Source organism: Neophocaena asiaeorientalis, unplaced genomic scaffold (genome assembly GCF_003031525.2).
Source record: "Neophocaena asiaeorientalis asiaeorientalis breed wild unplaced genomic scaffold, Neophocaena_asiaeorientalis_V1.1 scaffold307, whole genome shotgun sequence".
NCBI classification, from domain to species: domain Eukaryota; kingdom Metazoa; phylum Chordata; class Mammalia; order Artiodactyla; family Phocoenidae; genus Neophocaena; species Neophocaena asiaeorientalis.
In genome coordinates this window covers 329321-346296 of record NW_020171817.1, presented here as the reverse complement: position 1 = coordinate 346296, position 16976 = coordinate 329321, and the positions used below count along the sequence as shown (strand labels likewise).

At 40.2% G+C, this 16976-nt stretch overlaps 1 protein-coding gene across 2 annotated transcripts in view; it reads left to right on the top strand.

The window, feature by feature from the left end:
• The window catches only part of SNRNP48 (small nuclear ribonucleoprotein U11/U12 subunit 48), a 16547-nt gene extending 6016 nt beyond the window's left edge, over window positions 1-10531 (top strand). The window contains exons 5-9 of one of the 2 annotated variants that reach the window (XM_024738773.1): window positions 3616-3804; window positions 4264-4385; window positions 6396-6484; window positions 6800-6964; window positions 9675-10531. In XM_024738773.1, the coding sequence (XP_024594541.1) occupies window positions 3616-3804; window positions 4264-4385; window positions 6396-6484; window positions 6800-6964; window positions 9675-9723 (614 nt within the window). In that variant the 3' untranslated portion in view covers window positions 9724-10531. Of the gene's footprint in view, window positions 1-3615; window positions 3805-4263; window positions 4386-6395; window positions 6485-6799; window positions 6965-7780; window positions 8441-9674 lie in introns of those variants that run through there. The other variant, XM_024738764.1, reaches the window with a different exon arrangement.
• Window positions 10532-16976: the final 6445 nt, after the last annotated feature.

Here is a 16976-nt window from a genome sequence, read left to right as displayed (position 1 = left end):
TTTTTTTTTTTTTTTTTTTTTTTTTTTTGGAGGGGTTATTAGTTAAAGGACTTTTTTTGACCTTAGCTAGTTAGATAGATTTACTGAATTTATTTTAGAGTTGAAAGAGAACTTGGAGATAATCTAATCCAGCTTCTGCTTTTTACAGATCAGGAAACAAATCCTGTCTGATAGAGATGATAAAGTTCTGGGGTGCTTGTTCTAAAGGTTCTCAGTGCTTTTATATTTTAGAAGAGAGTTTTTTTATTTTTCAAAGCTCTCTTATTCATTTCATTTCCCTTTGACAACAAACTTGTGATAAGTTAAACAAGTATTTGCTCTTTCATATTAGATGAAGAAATAGAGGCACACAGAAGTGAATTAACACCCCTTTGCTATAATATAGGAAAGCTGGATTGAGACAACAAACTTGTGATAAGTTAAACAAGTATTTGCTCTTTCATATTAGATGAAGAAATAGAGGCACACAGAAGTGAATTAACACCCCTTTGCTATAATACAGGAAAGCTGGATTGAGAGCCAAGTTCTGAATTTTGCCGATTTGCACATTGAGTTTAATTCTTTACAAAAGCAAATAATTACTTTGAATGAATAGTTCTTTCAATAGATAGTTAAGAGGAACTTCTATTTGATTTTGAATTTTTGTATTAGCTTAAATTAAGACTTCATTGTTAAGAATAACATGTTATATGATCTGTAACCCTCTTTTTAAAACTTTTTTTCATCTGTGTAGAGTTCTGCAATTTCTCAATAGAGATTAATTTTTGTGGCGCACTTATGTCTTACACATCTAAAATTTTTTACCCCAGGACAAAAATCTCTTTAATACTTTCTTATTGATGTTTACTTTGAAGGAAGAATAACTAACATTAATAGTTTTACATTTTCCATTTCATTAATGTTTTGTTTGTTATATACTAAATTGTCAGTTTTTTATGTTTTCATTTCATCAGTCACATCAGGTCTAAACTCAAGGTATAGAGTTCTCAATTCGTTAATCTTTGTCAAAGCTTGAACAGCCATTAGATCTACTTATTTATTTTCGGATATAGTTACTTAGGTTAATTTTATAACCAAGATACTAATTTCAGTCATAAACAGTCATTTTATATAGTTGGTGGTTTATCTTTTTCCTTCAATATTAAAAATTCAAGTTTCTGTACTTCAATTTCATGGCATCTGTTTGGGTGGTGGCCATGATTTGAACATCAGTGTACTATGATAAAGAACCCCAAAGAGACAGGAGATTATGGTTCTAGACCTGATCTGTTCCTACCACTTGTGAGATGTTGGCAAATCGTTTTACTTCCAAGGACCTCATTTCTTCATCTCCAGCGTTAGGAAATTGACTCTGTATGAATTCTTCGCAAAATTCTGAATTTGTACCTTTAACACGAGTTCATGTTTAATATTGTTAAATATATTATTATTTAATATTAATGTTTATTATTAATATTTAATATCGTATCTCACACATTTGAGATGCCCTGTGTTGGCAGAAAGGACCAACACAGAAGAAAGAGAGTTCAAGTTATTGAAAAAGTAGATGAGTTTCAGTTTGGGATGGTGAGAAAGTTCTGGAGACGGATAGACATGATGGTTGCACAACAGTATGAATGTACTAGATGCCACTGAACTGTGCACCCGAGAATGGTTCAAATGGTAAACTCCACGTGTATATTTTACCACAGTTTTTCAAAACTACTATAAAAAAGGGTAGATAGAGGGCCACGGAATTAGTGTGATTACAGCTCGTTCAGATATGCCTCTAAATTGTGTAGAAACTTGCGTTTGAACTTTTACATTTTGTGGAAATGTAAGCTTATTTAAGTGTGTTTATTTTTTTGTGTGTCGGAAATATCTATGTTCTGAATGATTTGAATGCAGCTTGTTTAACTTTTCCTGTACTTTTTCTTTTTCAGTAATTGGGGTGAGTATAAAGAGGAATTAGGAACCTGAATGTACTCCTTATTTAAAGATATGCAGTATCCTTTTTGCAAATGATATCCTTTTAAAAGTATCACTCAAATTTCTAAACTTTATCTTAATCACTGTCACAATATTATAGTCTTGATTTGGAATTTTAGTTGAATTTCAAAGAATTTAAATATCAGTCTTGACCATACAGAAATTTAAGATGAATAAAGAAAACTCCAAAATATTTTAAGGAGGAAATTATACTTCTTTGTTTAAAAAGAGCAGAGAGAGGTTTATATGGAGCTTGTTTATAATACGTCAGTGTTTTCTAATCTTTTGTATTTTTCTCCTAGAATATATAACCTGTATTCAGATAAATTCAGTTTATCAAAGCCATCTCATTTTTATATTATAAAATTAAATGTTTTAACATCTGGCTTTCCCTAGCGTCTACCAGAATTAGAGTAAGATGGATTGAAAAGGAGGGAACCCTCCTTCCGCACTAATTCAGAAGCCTTCTGCTAGTACAGGTGCTTTATCTGTAGCTGTTACCCCACGGACTCAGATTCACAGTGTAGCTCTCCTCTTAATTTGTAGACAGATGTAAAGTCATCTCTTTTCTTGTGTTGTAATGCTTAGTTCATAGGGTGCTCTCATTTGAATTTTTGTTTTGCCTCTTTACCTAGGAAGTCAGTGAGATTAAACTTTATCAATATAAGTATTTGAGAAGAGCTACTGATTTTACATTGTTCTGTGAACCTAAGTTATTACTTTAGGGTAACTAGCAAACATTAAAAGGATTCCTTTAGTAGCTCATGTTCTTTGTTTGCATTTGTGAATAATGAAGTCTAGAAAGAATCATTTTAAATTGCTTTATTTACAGTTACAGTAATTTTTTTGTTTCTTTGAGAAAATTTGAATCTCAAAACAAATTTTCTTCAATGTTTAATACATCATATCAAGGTATTGTATTTACTTTTTTTCATTAATGAGCAGATTTTAGAAAGTTCTATGACTTTGGTGGGGGGGGTATTGTTAACGTTTTTCACTTAATTTGCTGCTTCCGAAAATTAAATCAGGGTTAGTCTCAGTCTGTCTTTCTCTGGTCTTTCTTGGGATTTCTGCTACTTAACTGTTTCTTGGTCCCTAGCTCTAAGTCATTGCACAAATGGGATGTATTTTGACTATGGAACATCTAGCTTGATGTCTCTCATAAAAAATGATATTTTTTACACATTTTTCATATTTCTATAATTTATCTCCAAAGGGACTGTAATGTGTATTACCTATTAAAAACATTTTTTTCCCCAGCTTTTATGGGGAAAAGCATACAGACAGAAAGAAAGTTACTATCTACCTTGATAGTATGGGTAGCCTTTTAAAAGTTTTTTTTCTTAGCAAATTGTCTCATGGTTATTACTGCCTGCCTTCATGGGATCTGTCTTAACGTTGTTGGAAAGAATAGCAAACGTCCACAACGGCAAACATTCTGTGGATGTAGCATTCAGGATAGAGTCAATGTTGACCGTTATCACACAGATTGATGTTTTGTATGTTTAGGGATTACTATGAAAACAGATTGCTTGTGTTAATTTAATGTTGCATTATTACAGCGCATGTTTAAAGATAAGTATAGTAGATCATAAATCCACAAAGCTTCATGTATTGTTTATCCTTGTGGTTTTATTTTTACTCTAGGGATGTATTCTTCATTGCCTGTTGAAGTTCCTCTGAATCACAAACGGTTTGTTTGTGATCTAACCCAAGCCGATCGTCTTGCCCTCTATGATTTTGTAATCGAGGAGACAAAGAAAAAACGGTCAGATTCTCAGATTATTGAAAATGACAGCGATCTCTTTGTAGACTTGGCTGCCAAAGTCAATCAAGGTTTGAGACGAATATCATAGTTTTCTATTTCTTAATTGTCATTCCATCCTTTGAGTGTTACTAAGATGACTTGTCAGGCCACTTTGAGTTGGAATAGGATGGTTTTGTATCATCTGTCATTCACATATATATTAAGATGTTTACTTAGTACTTGAAATTTTGCTCTCTGATTGTTACATTAAGCATACCTTACTTCTGTAAGAATGTTCCTTGAGCTGGGCTGTCACTTTAATCTCTGTACCTAAGCACTGTTATGTTCAATTAATGGTTAGAGAAAAGGAGTGATATAAAACTTAGTCCACTTATATAACAGAATTTTCAGAATATTTTTGAGTGCTATAGTATTACAATACATTAAAGCATGTTGAAATATCGGATGATTATGGTGTTCCTTCCCACTAATTCATAAGAATTTATAGCTTCTGAGGATGTAATAATTTTATTTTGTTCTTTTATTAGATAATAGTCGAAAAAGTCCAAAATCTTACCTTGAAATCCTGGCAGAAGTGAGAGATTATAAAAGAAGACGCCAGTCCTATAGAGCTAAGAATGTTCACATAACCAAGAAATCATATACTGAGGTATGTTTTGCATAATTGTATGGAGCTTTGTTGAACACAGGGATTTCCCTTAGATACTCGTCCTCTGTCCCATGGATTTCCACAGTTCCTTAGAGGTTTTCTGAGCGGAAGTGGCTCCACAGTGGCCACACCTGCTTTGTATTTGCTCCATCACTCTCAGACCCACCCTTTACCAGACAAAGGCTTTTCAGGGTACAAAGCCCTTCTATGAAGAGGTTGTGCAGGGCTTCCCTGGTGGCCCAGTGGTTGAGAGTCCGCCTGCTGATGCAGGGGACTAAGGGTTCGTGTCCTAGTCTGGGAGGATCCCACATGCCACAGAGGGCCTGGGCCCGTGAACCATGGCCGCTGAGCCTGCGTGTCCGGAGCCTGTGCTCCGCAACGGGAGAGGCCACAACAGTAGGAGGCCCGTGTACCGCAAAAAAAAAAGGCTGTGCAGTCTTACAAGAACACTGCTTTTGAGAAAGTGGTATTACATCACGATGAGGACATAGATTTTGGCTTTAGACAGACCTGGGCTTGAGTTTTGATTCTGCAGTTTATCATTGGCTCTTTGACTTGGGCAAATTATTTGAGCTTTTCAAGATTCAGATGTTTTCATTTTATAGTAATACAGACTGCAGGGTTATTGTGAGAAGTAATTGAAATAATGCTTATGGACAAAGAAATTGTTCAGTGAATATCTTTTTTGGCAGAAATTTTAGTGTGCGTTTATGTACTTTACTAAACATTTGGGCTTAAGAAATGTCTGGTATAAATTATTTGTAATTTATATTATAAAATAATGTTATGTATATTATAAAATTTAAGCACATTAACCTCTTGATGTATATCTAGACTTATTTTCAGATGTCATTTAGTGGGTAGAGTTGATGAATTTTTGGTACGTGAGTCACCTTGCCTAGACACTGTAAATAATCCCCTCATTGAGTCTCTAATTGTCCCCATGGTACTTCTTCCTTCCTCTTATGATTTTAGAGACCTTCCATAGTCTGGCCTCATTGTCCCCATGGTACTTCTTCCTTCCTCTTATGATTTTAGAGACCTTCCATAGTCTGGCCTCATTTTCCCCATGGTACTTCTTCCTTCCTCTTATGATTTTAGAGACCTTCCATAGTCTGGCCTCATTTTCCCCATGGTACTTCTTCCTTCCTCTTATGATTTTAGAGACCTTCCATAGTCTGGCCTCATTTTACCAAGCGTTTTCTTTTGCTTTAGTCAAGCGTGTCTGTTAAAGTGTATCTGATCACACGTACTTATTCTTACCTCAGTATCCTAATACATGTTGTCTCATCTGCGGTGCCTTTTGTTTTGCTGTTTAGAAACTTGATGCCCACTCACTGTTTCCATGAGGTGTTGATGGCTCTGAGCCATCTGCTGGCTTACTGCACTCATGCTCTGTACCGACAGCTTAGCACTTGGTTTTATGCTGTGCTTTTTACAATTAAAGTACATGTTTTAGACTTACCTTACTTGGGCATCGCCCTAGTGAGTCTTACAGTCCCTCAAATCCTTGGTGGTTCAACACTTGTTTCTTCTCTGGTCTCATAACCTTGAACTCAAGTATACGTGTCGTTACTAAGTGCTCTTTACAATTTTATGGTTAACTTTTTTTTTTAATAAATTTATTTATTTATCTAATTTTTGGCTGCGTTGGGTCTTCGTAGCTGCGCACGGGCTTTCTCTGGTTGCGGCGAGCAGGGGCTACTCTTCGTTGCGGTGCACAGGGCTTCTCACTGCGGTGGCTTCTCTTGTTGTGGAGCATGGGCTCTAGGTGCATGGGCTTCAGTAATTGTGGCACATGGGCTCAATAGTTGTGGCTCGCGAGCTCTAGAGCACAGGCTCAGTAGTTGTGGCGCACGGGCTTAGTTGCTCCGCGGCATGTGGGACTTGCCCGGACCAGGGCTCGAACCCGTTTCCCCTGCATTGGCAGGCGGATTCTTAACCACGGCGCCACCGGCGATGTCCCTGAGCAGCTCTGTTATCTGAAATTCGGTACTTAACTCTCTGTAGGTGATTCGGGATGTGATCAACGTGCACATGGAGGAACTCGGCAGCCAGTGGCGGGAGGAGCAGGAGAATGCAGACGACGATGTGGAGAAGTATGTCAGCGCGTCAGTTGGTGAAAATAGTTCTGTGTTTATTCTGTCACCTGTAATTGTTCAACTGAATTTTAGCACCTCCAAGACCATTAGTAGCACGCCGTAATTCATCAGAACGCTTACTGTTCTTGATTTTACCACAGTTGTGAAACATGCCATTAAGAGCTAAGTTTCTTTGCCTGCCCTCTTATCTGGAGTGCAGGGTTATACGTATTTAGTCTCTGTCTGTCACTGGTCTGATACAGAATATTGAGCTTTAGGCTGGTCTGTACTGGAGACCATAGTTAAAACTGTTTACTGTTCTTTCTGTTCCAGGAATGAAGAAGGGCGGTCGGCTTCAGTAGACTCACGGCAGTCTGGGGGAAGCTACCTGGAGGCGGAGTGTTCACGACATAGAAGGGATCGGAGTAGGAGCCCGCATAAACGCAAAAGAAACAAAGAGAAGGACAAACACTGGGACTCAAGAAGAAGGAAAGAGAGGTAAGCCCGGCACTGCGTCATTCGCTGTCGAATTGTTGATGCTTGAGAAGCAAGCAAAAGGCCCTTCTGTCATAGGCCATGCTGAGGACATGGCTTGTAAGTAAATTAAGGTGAGGAGAGTAAACAATTGATGACGATTCTTAACATTCATCCTGTCTCAGTTCAGATATCCACAGCTCTACCTGCCTGATCGGTACGGTTTCCCTTTTTTATTACTTGTTTCCTCACCAGGAGATGGGAAAGTAATGTCTAGGTAGAAAGTTAACCGTGTTAAAAAGGTGTTTGCCTAGATCTTTCTTCAGTCCTTCCTGTGTCCCTCCCTCCCTTTCTTGTTTCTCTTTCTCATCCTTTCTTTCTCTTGCTAATTCATCAGATAAAGGATGTTATAAAGTCAGAGAGAAGGTCTAAGCTTTAATGGCAGTCAGTTTTGCCCTTGTTGGTATTCCTGATAAGATTCTGAAAGCTGCGGAGATATAAAGTAATACTGAAATAGTGAATTCAGATCGACCGAGGTCTGTTCCTGTATCCAGCTGCTTACTGGGCATCTACGTGGATCTCAAATTTGTCAGGTCTACGCCTGAACTTGACTTTTTCTTGGTCTGCTCCTCTTCCGCCAGTACTCCTGTCCTGGTTAGTGGACGGCCATCATCTGTTCACCTAAGCCAGCAGTCGAGGACTCAGGCTCCCTTTTACTCCGTACCATCTGGTCCTAGTCGCCAGATCTGTGTGAAGATGCGTCACATGCGCCTCCTCTCTCTGTCCTTAAGGCTGTCATCTGGAAAACGATGGCTGTGTTCCTCATTGTTCTCTCTGTAGGCTTGTCGCACATGGACCCATCCCCGCCCCGCTGCCAGAGTGGACTTGCACCTCTTAAAACTCCTCAGTGGTAGAGTTCACGTTCTTCGGAACAGCTCTCGACACCTCCAGGAGCAGGGCGCCTGCCTACCTACCTTGTATTTGCCCCTGCCCCGTGAACCACACAACTTCTGCTCTGGCCAGCCCGGACTCCTCACAACTCCCCATCTGCACTGGGCCTCGTCCGTGCCTCCACCTCGTGTCCTGCTGCCTGGTTGTTGTTGTTGTTTAATATTTATTTATTTATTTGTTTGGTAGCACTGAGTCTTAGTTTCGGCATGTGGGCTCCTTAGTTGCAGCTCGCTGCCATTCGAACTCTTAGTGGCGGCATGCACATGGGATCTATTTCCCTGACCAGGGACCGAACCCGGGCCCCCCTGCATTGGGAGCGCGGAGTCTTACCCACTGTGCCACTGGGGAGTCCTTTAAGCCTTCGGTAAACTCATCCTTTAAGACCCAGCTTAGTCATGTCCATGAAGCCTTTTTCACTCATTCAGACAGAGCTGATCTTTCCCATTTTGTTAGCACTCTACCCAGCACCCACTTTTATTGAGCGTAAGTTATTTCTCTCTCTGCTAGACTGAGCTCGTTGAAAGCAGGCCCATGTCTTATTTAGTATTATTTGCACAGTGCTATCGGCAGGCGGGCTCTCAACCACTGCGCCACCAGGGAAGCCCTAGCAATAGGCTTTTAAGTGATACCTCTCCAGGGCCAGTGGCGATCAGGATATTAGTAAGACTTACTGGTTCCATAATTTTGCTCATCTTATTATCATTCAGTTCATAGAGTTAAAGCTAGCTATGATTTAGTCCTTCTCTTATAAAAATGAAATATTTGCTTAGTAAACCCTTTTGATTCATTTAATGCATGATAATCTGTGATAATTATGCACACGTTAACTTTTTTTTAAATATATTTATTTATTTTTGGCAGCATTGCGTCTTTGTTGCTGCGAGCAGGCTTTCTCTAGTTGCGGCGAGCGGGGGCTACTCTTCGTTGCGGCGTGCAGGCTTTTCACTGCGGTGGCTTGTTGTAGAACACGGGCTCCAGGCGCACGGGCTTTAGTAGTTGTGCAGGCTCAGTAGTTGTGGCTCGCGGGCTCTAGAGCACAGGCTCAGTAGTTGTGGCACACAGGTGTAGCTGCTCCGCGGCATGTGGCATCTTCCCGGACCAGGGCTCGAACCCATGTGCCCTGCATTGGCAGGCGGATTCTTGACCACTGTACCACCAGGGAAGCCCCTGCACACGTTAACTCTTGATTAGCTATCAGAAATTGTGCTGTCTCACTTCTTCTGGTTGTCAGTGCTTCTTCCACTTAAGTAATTTTTGACATGTCCAGTCAGTCCCTATTGACTTACATATGTTAGATAACCTCAAAATCTAAACATGAGTCATCTTCCTTTAGAGAGGATAAACAGTATTAGCAGGAAACACTTCTCACTAGGCTAGTCTTTGAGGGCCACCCTTGAGAGGGAATGAATTGTGGGAGTTGAGATGGGGGCCAGGGTGAGTAGATCAGACATCTGAACTCCTCCTATGACTCCAGCATCCTGTTTGCAATGAACTCTCAGGTCATCGACCGGGTACATATAGTCAGAGTTAATTTTAAAGTGTAACTGCAGAGCGCAGGTAAAGAATCCGCTTTCCTTATCCCTGTCTCAATTTTGTCCTGTAGTTCTAATGATGGATTTTTTATATCTACTCCTAAAAAAAGTCACTGATCAGTTTTAAGGGCATGTTTTAACTTGTTCTGGTTTATATCTGATGTCAGTATATTACTGTGAATTATTATTTTAAAGCTTTGATATTAAAGTGCCTGTCATTTATAATTTTTTTTTCACCCCTTTCGTTTCAGGGATGGGGAAAGACATCATAGTCATAAAAGAAGAAAGCAAAAAATATAAACGAAGTATTTGTGCGTGTATTAATTATGCTTATGCCATGGTAACCAGTATGCTGGCGTTTTTATCGTAATTGCTTTGAGTAGGAGAATGTGCTTATATGAGCTGTTCAGTGCGCAGATCATTATTTTTCAACCAATACTTACATCTCAAACCATGAGCACATTGATTATGCCCTAGAAATTTGTTTTCCTTATATTTTAATGGATGATTGCCTCCTATTAACTGATTTTGTCTCATTCTTTTTTTGATAATTTATGTATCAGAGAATTCTTTAATTAAAGTGAATATTTAAACTATATAACTAATACATAAATGCATTCTTACTGTAAAAAATTTAACCTTGGGCTTCCCTGGTGGCGCAGTGGTTGAGAGTCCGTCTGCCGATGCAGGGGACGCAGGTTCGTGCCCCGGTCCTGGAAGATCCCACATGCCGCGGAGCGGCTGGGCCCGTGAGCCATGGCCGCTGAGCCTGCGCGTCCGGAGCCTGTGCTCCGCAATGGGAGAGGCCACAACAGTGAGAGGCCCGTGAACCGCAAATAAAAAAGAAAAATTAAACCTTACAGATAAGGCTAAAGAACGCTTGGAGCACTACCTGTGATCCCTGTGGCCACCCCAGGGGGTAACCACAGGTGAACTGTAAAAGGGAAAAACAACCCAAATATTCATTAGAAGCGGAAAGGCCTGGCTAAATAAAATGTGGTATAGTCACATGATAGACTACTATATTGGATTTAAAGAAATAAACTGTATTATCATGAATAAATCTCAGAGGCATGCTAAATGAAAATAAACAAGTTTCAGAAACATATGTACAAGTTATATCTATGTACAAAACAATACTGTACATCTTCTCTGGATGTATATGTATGTAAATATATTTTTAAAGGTTCAGAAGAACTCATCCCAAACTCCCAACAGTGATTATTTGAGGGAGGAGGTATAAATGGGAGAGAGAAAGGATGGAAACCAGGATTGGGAGGGTGGTCAAAGGGAACTTTAGCTTTATCCATTATGCATTAATTTTTTAAAAATAAGGTAGTATTTGTGTTTCACTTGTTAATTAAAAATATACTGTCGTTTTGTTTTTTATAAATAAAGTTGATTGAGGTACTGTTTACATACAGTAAAATACATTCATTTAAAGTGTACATTTCATTGAGTTTTGACAAACTTACACACACCCCCGCCCCATGTATCTATCCTTCATCTCAGTCAAGATAGGGAACATTTCTGTCTCCCTCAGAAGTTCCCTTATACCCCTTTTCCCAATCAGTTTCTCTACCACCAGCCCTAAACAACCACAGGTCTTCTTTTTGTTACTGTTGATTAGATCCATCTTTTCTAGAATTCATGTAAGTGGAATGCTACAACACAGTACTTGCCTCTTCACAGACTGATCCATGTTGTGTGTGTCAGTAGTCTGTTCCTTCTCGTTACTAGTAGTATAGTATAGTCTATTGTATGCCAGATTGTTCAGTTGAAACTTTGGCATTAAATGTTAAACATCTCATGTCTGAAGAGCAGTATCTGCGAAACCCAGGTTAAGGATTCCAAGGTGGGTTCCAAATAGAAAGGAAACCTTGATTATGTGAGTAAGTAACTGACAACGCCAGAAAGGTTGACTGGTTTTAGATCAGATTGGCTGCTAGGTTCAGGTGTGGAAGAAGCTCTCCAATTTATAAGGTGAGAATCAACGGGTCGCTTGCCAGTATGAAGCCCTATTAGTGCCGTTGTACTTAATTTCTAAGTATATAAAATTCAGATTGAAAAGTCTTAAAAACAAGGACTTTGGAGTAACCGTAATGTTGAGCCGTATGACATTGCTGCTTTTGTAGGTCAAATCCATTTGAATGATCAGCAGTTTCCTATAGTATAACTTCATTTATAATACTGTTTTTCATTATGATTTCAATGACTTTACTAACTAGAAGATGGACTTGGGCTTTTAGTAGGAGAGAGAGAAGGGGAAAGGAATAGGGTGGTGGGATCGGGGAAAAATAGGATAGTGCTTCTTTAATGTCCTGCTAGATTCACTTGTTTGCAAAAATTTGCCAAATTTTTGTTAAGGTGTCTCCGTTCACGAGGTATATCGGTCTGTAGTTTACTTGTAATGTCTGTCTGGGTTTTGGTATCAAGATAATGATGGCTGGGAAAGTTTCCTTCCTCTTTTTTTATCTGGAATTGTGAATAATTGATACTATTCCTTTTTAAAAGGTATTTGGTAGAATTTACCAGTGAAGCCATCTGGGACTGGAGTGTTCTTTGTGGGAAGGTTTTTATCTATGAATTTAATATACTGAATCTATTTCAAGGTATCTGTTTCTTCTTGAGTAAACTTAGATAGAAAAAGAGATTGAATTAAGCCCACATTAAGCAGAAGGAAGAAAACAATAAAGAACATAAATCAGTGAAATAGGAAACTGGAAAGCAATAGAGTGAAAGAAACCAAAAACTAGTTTTTCAGAAAGGTGAATAAACTTGATAAGCCTCTAGGCAGATGACTCTAGCCAGGAGGAAAAAAAGAAATTAGTATCAAGAATGACTGTGGAGGTGTTGCTAAAGATTCTACAGACTTTAAAAATGATAGGAAGGGAATATTATGCCAGTAAATTCAACAATTTAGATGAAATGGGTAAATTCCTTGAAATACACAAATTACCTAAGTTTACTCAAGAAGAAACATACCTCGGTCAATGTAATTTACCATATTGACGTGCTAAAGAAAAACCATATGATCCTCCATAGATGCAGAGAAAACATGATAAAGTTCAATACCTATTTAGGGCTTAAAAAACACAAAACACTCTCGGCAAACTAGAAATGGAAGGGAACTGCCTCACCTTGCAAAGGGACATCTACAAAACATTGTAGATGTTTTAAAGTGAAAGATTGAATAATTTTTCCTATGACTGGGTGCAAGGCAAAGATGTCTGCTCTTGCCACTTCTATTCAACATGGTACTGAGGTCCTAACTGGTACAATAATGCAATAGAAAGAAAGAAAATGTGTTTACATTGGAAAGGATGAAGTAATAATTGTCTAAATTCACAGATGACATAGTCATCTATGTAGAGATTTACCCAAAAAAAAAAAAAACCCTACTAGAACTCATAAATTTAGCAAGGTCAATTCATAAAAATCTATTATAACCTTTATATGCTAGTAATGAAAATTGGAAATAGCATCAATAAGCATAAAATACATAGGAAGAAATTTAATAAAGTGTGTGTGAGACCTGCATGCTGAAGACCACAAATCTTCCTGAGAGAAATTAAAGACATAAATGAAGAGGTGCTGAAACTGAGGGTAGTCATCAGTTAGACCCATTAAACTGTAGCTTGCTTAATAAATAATGAACTGTAACTGCCTTCACTGGTCAAGCTGGCTTTAACTTTAAGAAAAACTCCCCGCCTTCCAAGCATCAAGTAGCCTGGACAGTAAGATGTCTGCCCGAGTTGGTTTTCAGGAACTTGGTGTCAGCTGCGTCCAATTCAACTTCGAGCTGGTTAAGATGGGTTGGGACCCTTGAGACCCTCCAGCTGGACTTGGGTGAATGTCCAATCGGTGACCTTTTGACGTCAGAGAGCTGAAAACTCCACGCTCAGAGCGTGTAGATGCTGCAGTTTTCTGAGTGTGAGTCCCATGGAGAAGCCTGTAGCTTAGTGGCGCCTGCGCATAACCACGATGACCTCACCTTTTTCTTCTTGCCAGTCACCTTTCCCACGCTCCCCATGCCTCAGCTTCATCCTGTAAGTATCCCAAGCCCTGGCCTTCGGGGAGGTGGATTTGAATTGTTCTCCCGGCCCCTCGTGAATAAACCTCTTCTCCACTGCAGACCTCAGCATCTCAGCGTTTGGCTGGCTGCGTGTCGGGCAAACAAACCTGGCCTGGTAACAGCACCATGCTCACAGATGAGAAGATAGCATGTTTAAGGTACCCGTTCTCTCTAGATTGAACAAGTTTCAATGCAATTGCGGTACATTCCCAGCAGGCTTTTTTTTTTTTCTTTCTTGAAAGCATAATGCATTTTAAAAACTGATAAAATATACATAACATAAAATATATCATTTTAAACAGTGTTAAGTGCACAGTTCAGTGACCGTAAGTACATTCACATTGTTGTACAACCGTCACCTCCGTCCATCACTAGAACTTTTCCAGCTTCCCAAACTGAGACTCTGTCTCCATTAAACACTCCCCATCCCGCCCCATCCCTCCCCACCCCAGCCCCTGGCAACTATCATTCTCCTTTCCCTCGCTATGAATCTGACTATTCCAGGGACCTCACATAAGTGGAACCATGCAATGTTTGTCCTTTTGTGTTTGGCTTATTTGTCGACAAAAAAAATCTCATGAGAGTTGTGCGTTAAGTTTTACTCGGGGCAAAATGAAGACTATAGCCTGAGAGCATCTCAGATAACTCTGAGAAACTGCTCCAAAGAGGTAGGGGGAGAGGTCAGCGTTATATGTGATTTCAGTGAAGGGGACTCTGGCAGATGCTGGCTGCTGGTCACGAGGAGCAGATGTCACCATGAATGACTTCAGTGCTTTTCCAAATATGAGGAAATGCAAGAAGTGGAATGCTCATAAAATCTTCTCCTGAAAATATCTATCTGAAGGCCTGTTCTGCCAGTTTTTCTCGGAGCACAGAGGGCCTCATTCCTGATCTCCACCCTGAGCTCCTTCCAGGGCGTGTTGAAGGTCAGTGGCTGTAGTTGCTTTTGTAGAGGCAGACGGCAAGTGCCAATTTTTAGCTGGCACGCTTCACCTCAAAGTTCACCCAATGTTGTAGTATGCCAGCAGGATTTTTTTTTGATAGAAATTGACTTTAAAATTCATATGGACATGCAGTGGATCTGAAAGAGAACAGTTTAGGGAGGAAAAAGGATAAAGTTGGGACACTTATACTACTTGATTTCAAGATTCATTACAAAGTTACAGTAACTAAGACCGAGTGGTACTGGCACCAGGGTAACCATGTCGATGAATAGAAAAAAAAAAAAAATCTAGAAACAGATACACAGATATGTGATCAGTTGGTTTTCGACAAGCCACTGAGGTAATTGAATGAGGAAAGGGTAGTTCTACCAGCACACGGTGCTGGGACAACAGGACATCCACGTGGAGCACAGTGAGCCTTGGATTCTACCTTCAGCGATATACAAACAGCCTGAAGTGAACCCTAAACTTACGTGTAAGAGCTAAAGTATAAAATTTCTAAGAGAGAACATAGCAGAAATTCTCTGTGACCTTGGGTTAGGCAAAAATTTCTTAAATAGGACACAGAAAGCATAAACCATAAAAGAGAAAATCCCTCGGTTGGATTTTATCAAATTAAACTTTTGCTCCTCAAAAGACACTGTTAAGAAAGTTAACAGCAATTCCAGTTTCCTTCAGGGAAGGAACTTAACACTGAGGCTTTCCTATTAACAAGTCATGGCAGGCTTTCCTGTCTCACTTTTTTCCATCTGGAAGGACTCTGGGTTCTTCTTTGACTCTGTAAGGCAGTTTAAAGCACCTGTGTGTGGGTTTTTTTTTTTTTTAATTTATTTTTTATTTTTGGCTGTGTTGGGTCTTGGTTGCTGCACGTGGGCTTTCTCTCTAGTTGTGGCGAGCAGGGGCTACTCTTCATTGCGGTGTGCGGACTTCTCATTGAGGTGGCTTCTCTTGTTGCGGAGCACGGGCTCTAGGTGCGCGGGCTTCAGTAGTTGTGGCACGCGGGCTTCAGTAGCTGTGGCTCGTGGGCTCTAGAGCGCAGGTTCAGTAGTTGTGGCACACGGGCTTAGTTGCTTCACGGCAGGTGGGTTCTTCCCAGACCAGGGATTGAACCCGTGTTCCCTGCATTGGCAGGCAGATTCTCAACCACTGCGCCACCAGGGAAGCCCCGGCCTCTTGACTTTTTCACCAATACATTCGATTCATTTCCTCCTGACTTAAATTTCTTCTTTCCTTTAAAGGAAATCATGTTCATCCTTTCAGTCCCACCTGGAAATCTTCCCTGGTTACTCCAGCTCTCACTTTTTATGGAAACCTTAAAACACCACCTCTATGTATGCCTCTTCTTATAAGGACACTAATCCTATCAGATCAGAGCCCCACCCTTATGACCTCATTTATCCTTAATTACCTCCTTATAGGCCTTATCTCCAAACACAGTCACACTGGGGCTAGGGTTTCAACATATGCCTTTTGGAAAGGACACAATTCAATCCATAGCACTAGCTGGTGCATGGCAGAACCTGGTCTAGAATCCAAGCTTCCTAACTCTTATTCCCAATCCCTTTTCTGAATACTCATAAATATTGCTTCTCTTGACCCTGCTATTGAAATGACACACTTACAGATTTGAGGGAGTATTAGAGGCTTCTTTAGTTTTCCATACTGAATCTACTATACTCTAAAGCAGGGGTTGGCAAGCTACAGTCCACAGGTCAAGTCCAGCTGGCCACCTGTTTTTGCTCAGCTGCTAAGAATGGTTTTTACATTTTTAAATGGTTGGGCAAAAAAAAAAAAAAAAAAAAATCAAAAGAAGAATAATATTTCATGACACATGAAAATCATATCAAATCCAAGTTTGAGCACTTATAAAAAATGTTTCTTAGAGCACAGTCATGCCCATTTGTTTACATATTGTCTGTGACCGGGTTGGAGCTACAAGGGCAGAGCTGAGTAGTTGCGGCTGAGATGCTGTGGTCTCCAAAGCCTAAAATGTGTACTGTCTGCCACTTGACGTAAAATAATTTGCCCACCCCCGATCAGAAAGCCTCGGTTTTGTTCTCTTTTCTAAAAGAATGATAAATCGTGTGTGTATTTTAAGATGAGTGACAGCATCCTGCAGCTTTTATTTTGACAAATTTTTGGATGTCCTAGTACCATGCAGCACAGTCCTATAACCTGGGGGCTCTTATGGGGCGCTTCTCACATGTCACACTCAGGTCTGTGCTCAGAAGGGAGCCCGGGCTTGGGATCCAATGCTCTGCTTTTGCCGTCTTGGAATTCTTAATGATTTATCTTTGAATTTGTGTCTTGGGAGTGCAGTCAGATGGGATAATGGAGCACGTGACGGGGCGAAGCATCTCCCCCTCCCACCTCCCACCTCCCAGGGATGGTCGTTAGTCCCCACTCCTCGTCCCTGCTCGGCGGGGGGGAGCTTGGGCACATTTACCCCAGGGGAGGGGGTGTCCGGTGGGTGTCCGACACTCCATCTGTGACCATCCTCATGCCTGTCGAAGCGTGACATTAAAAACAAATAA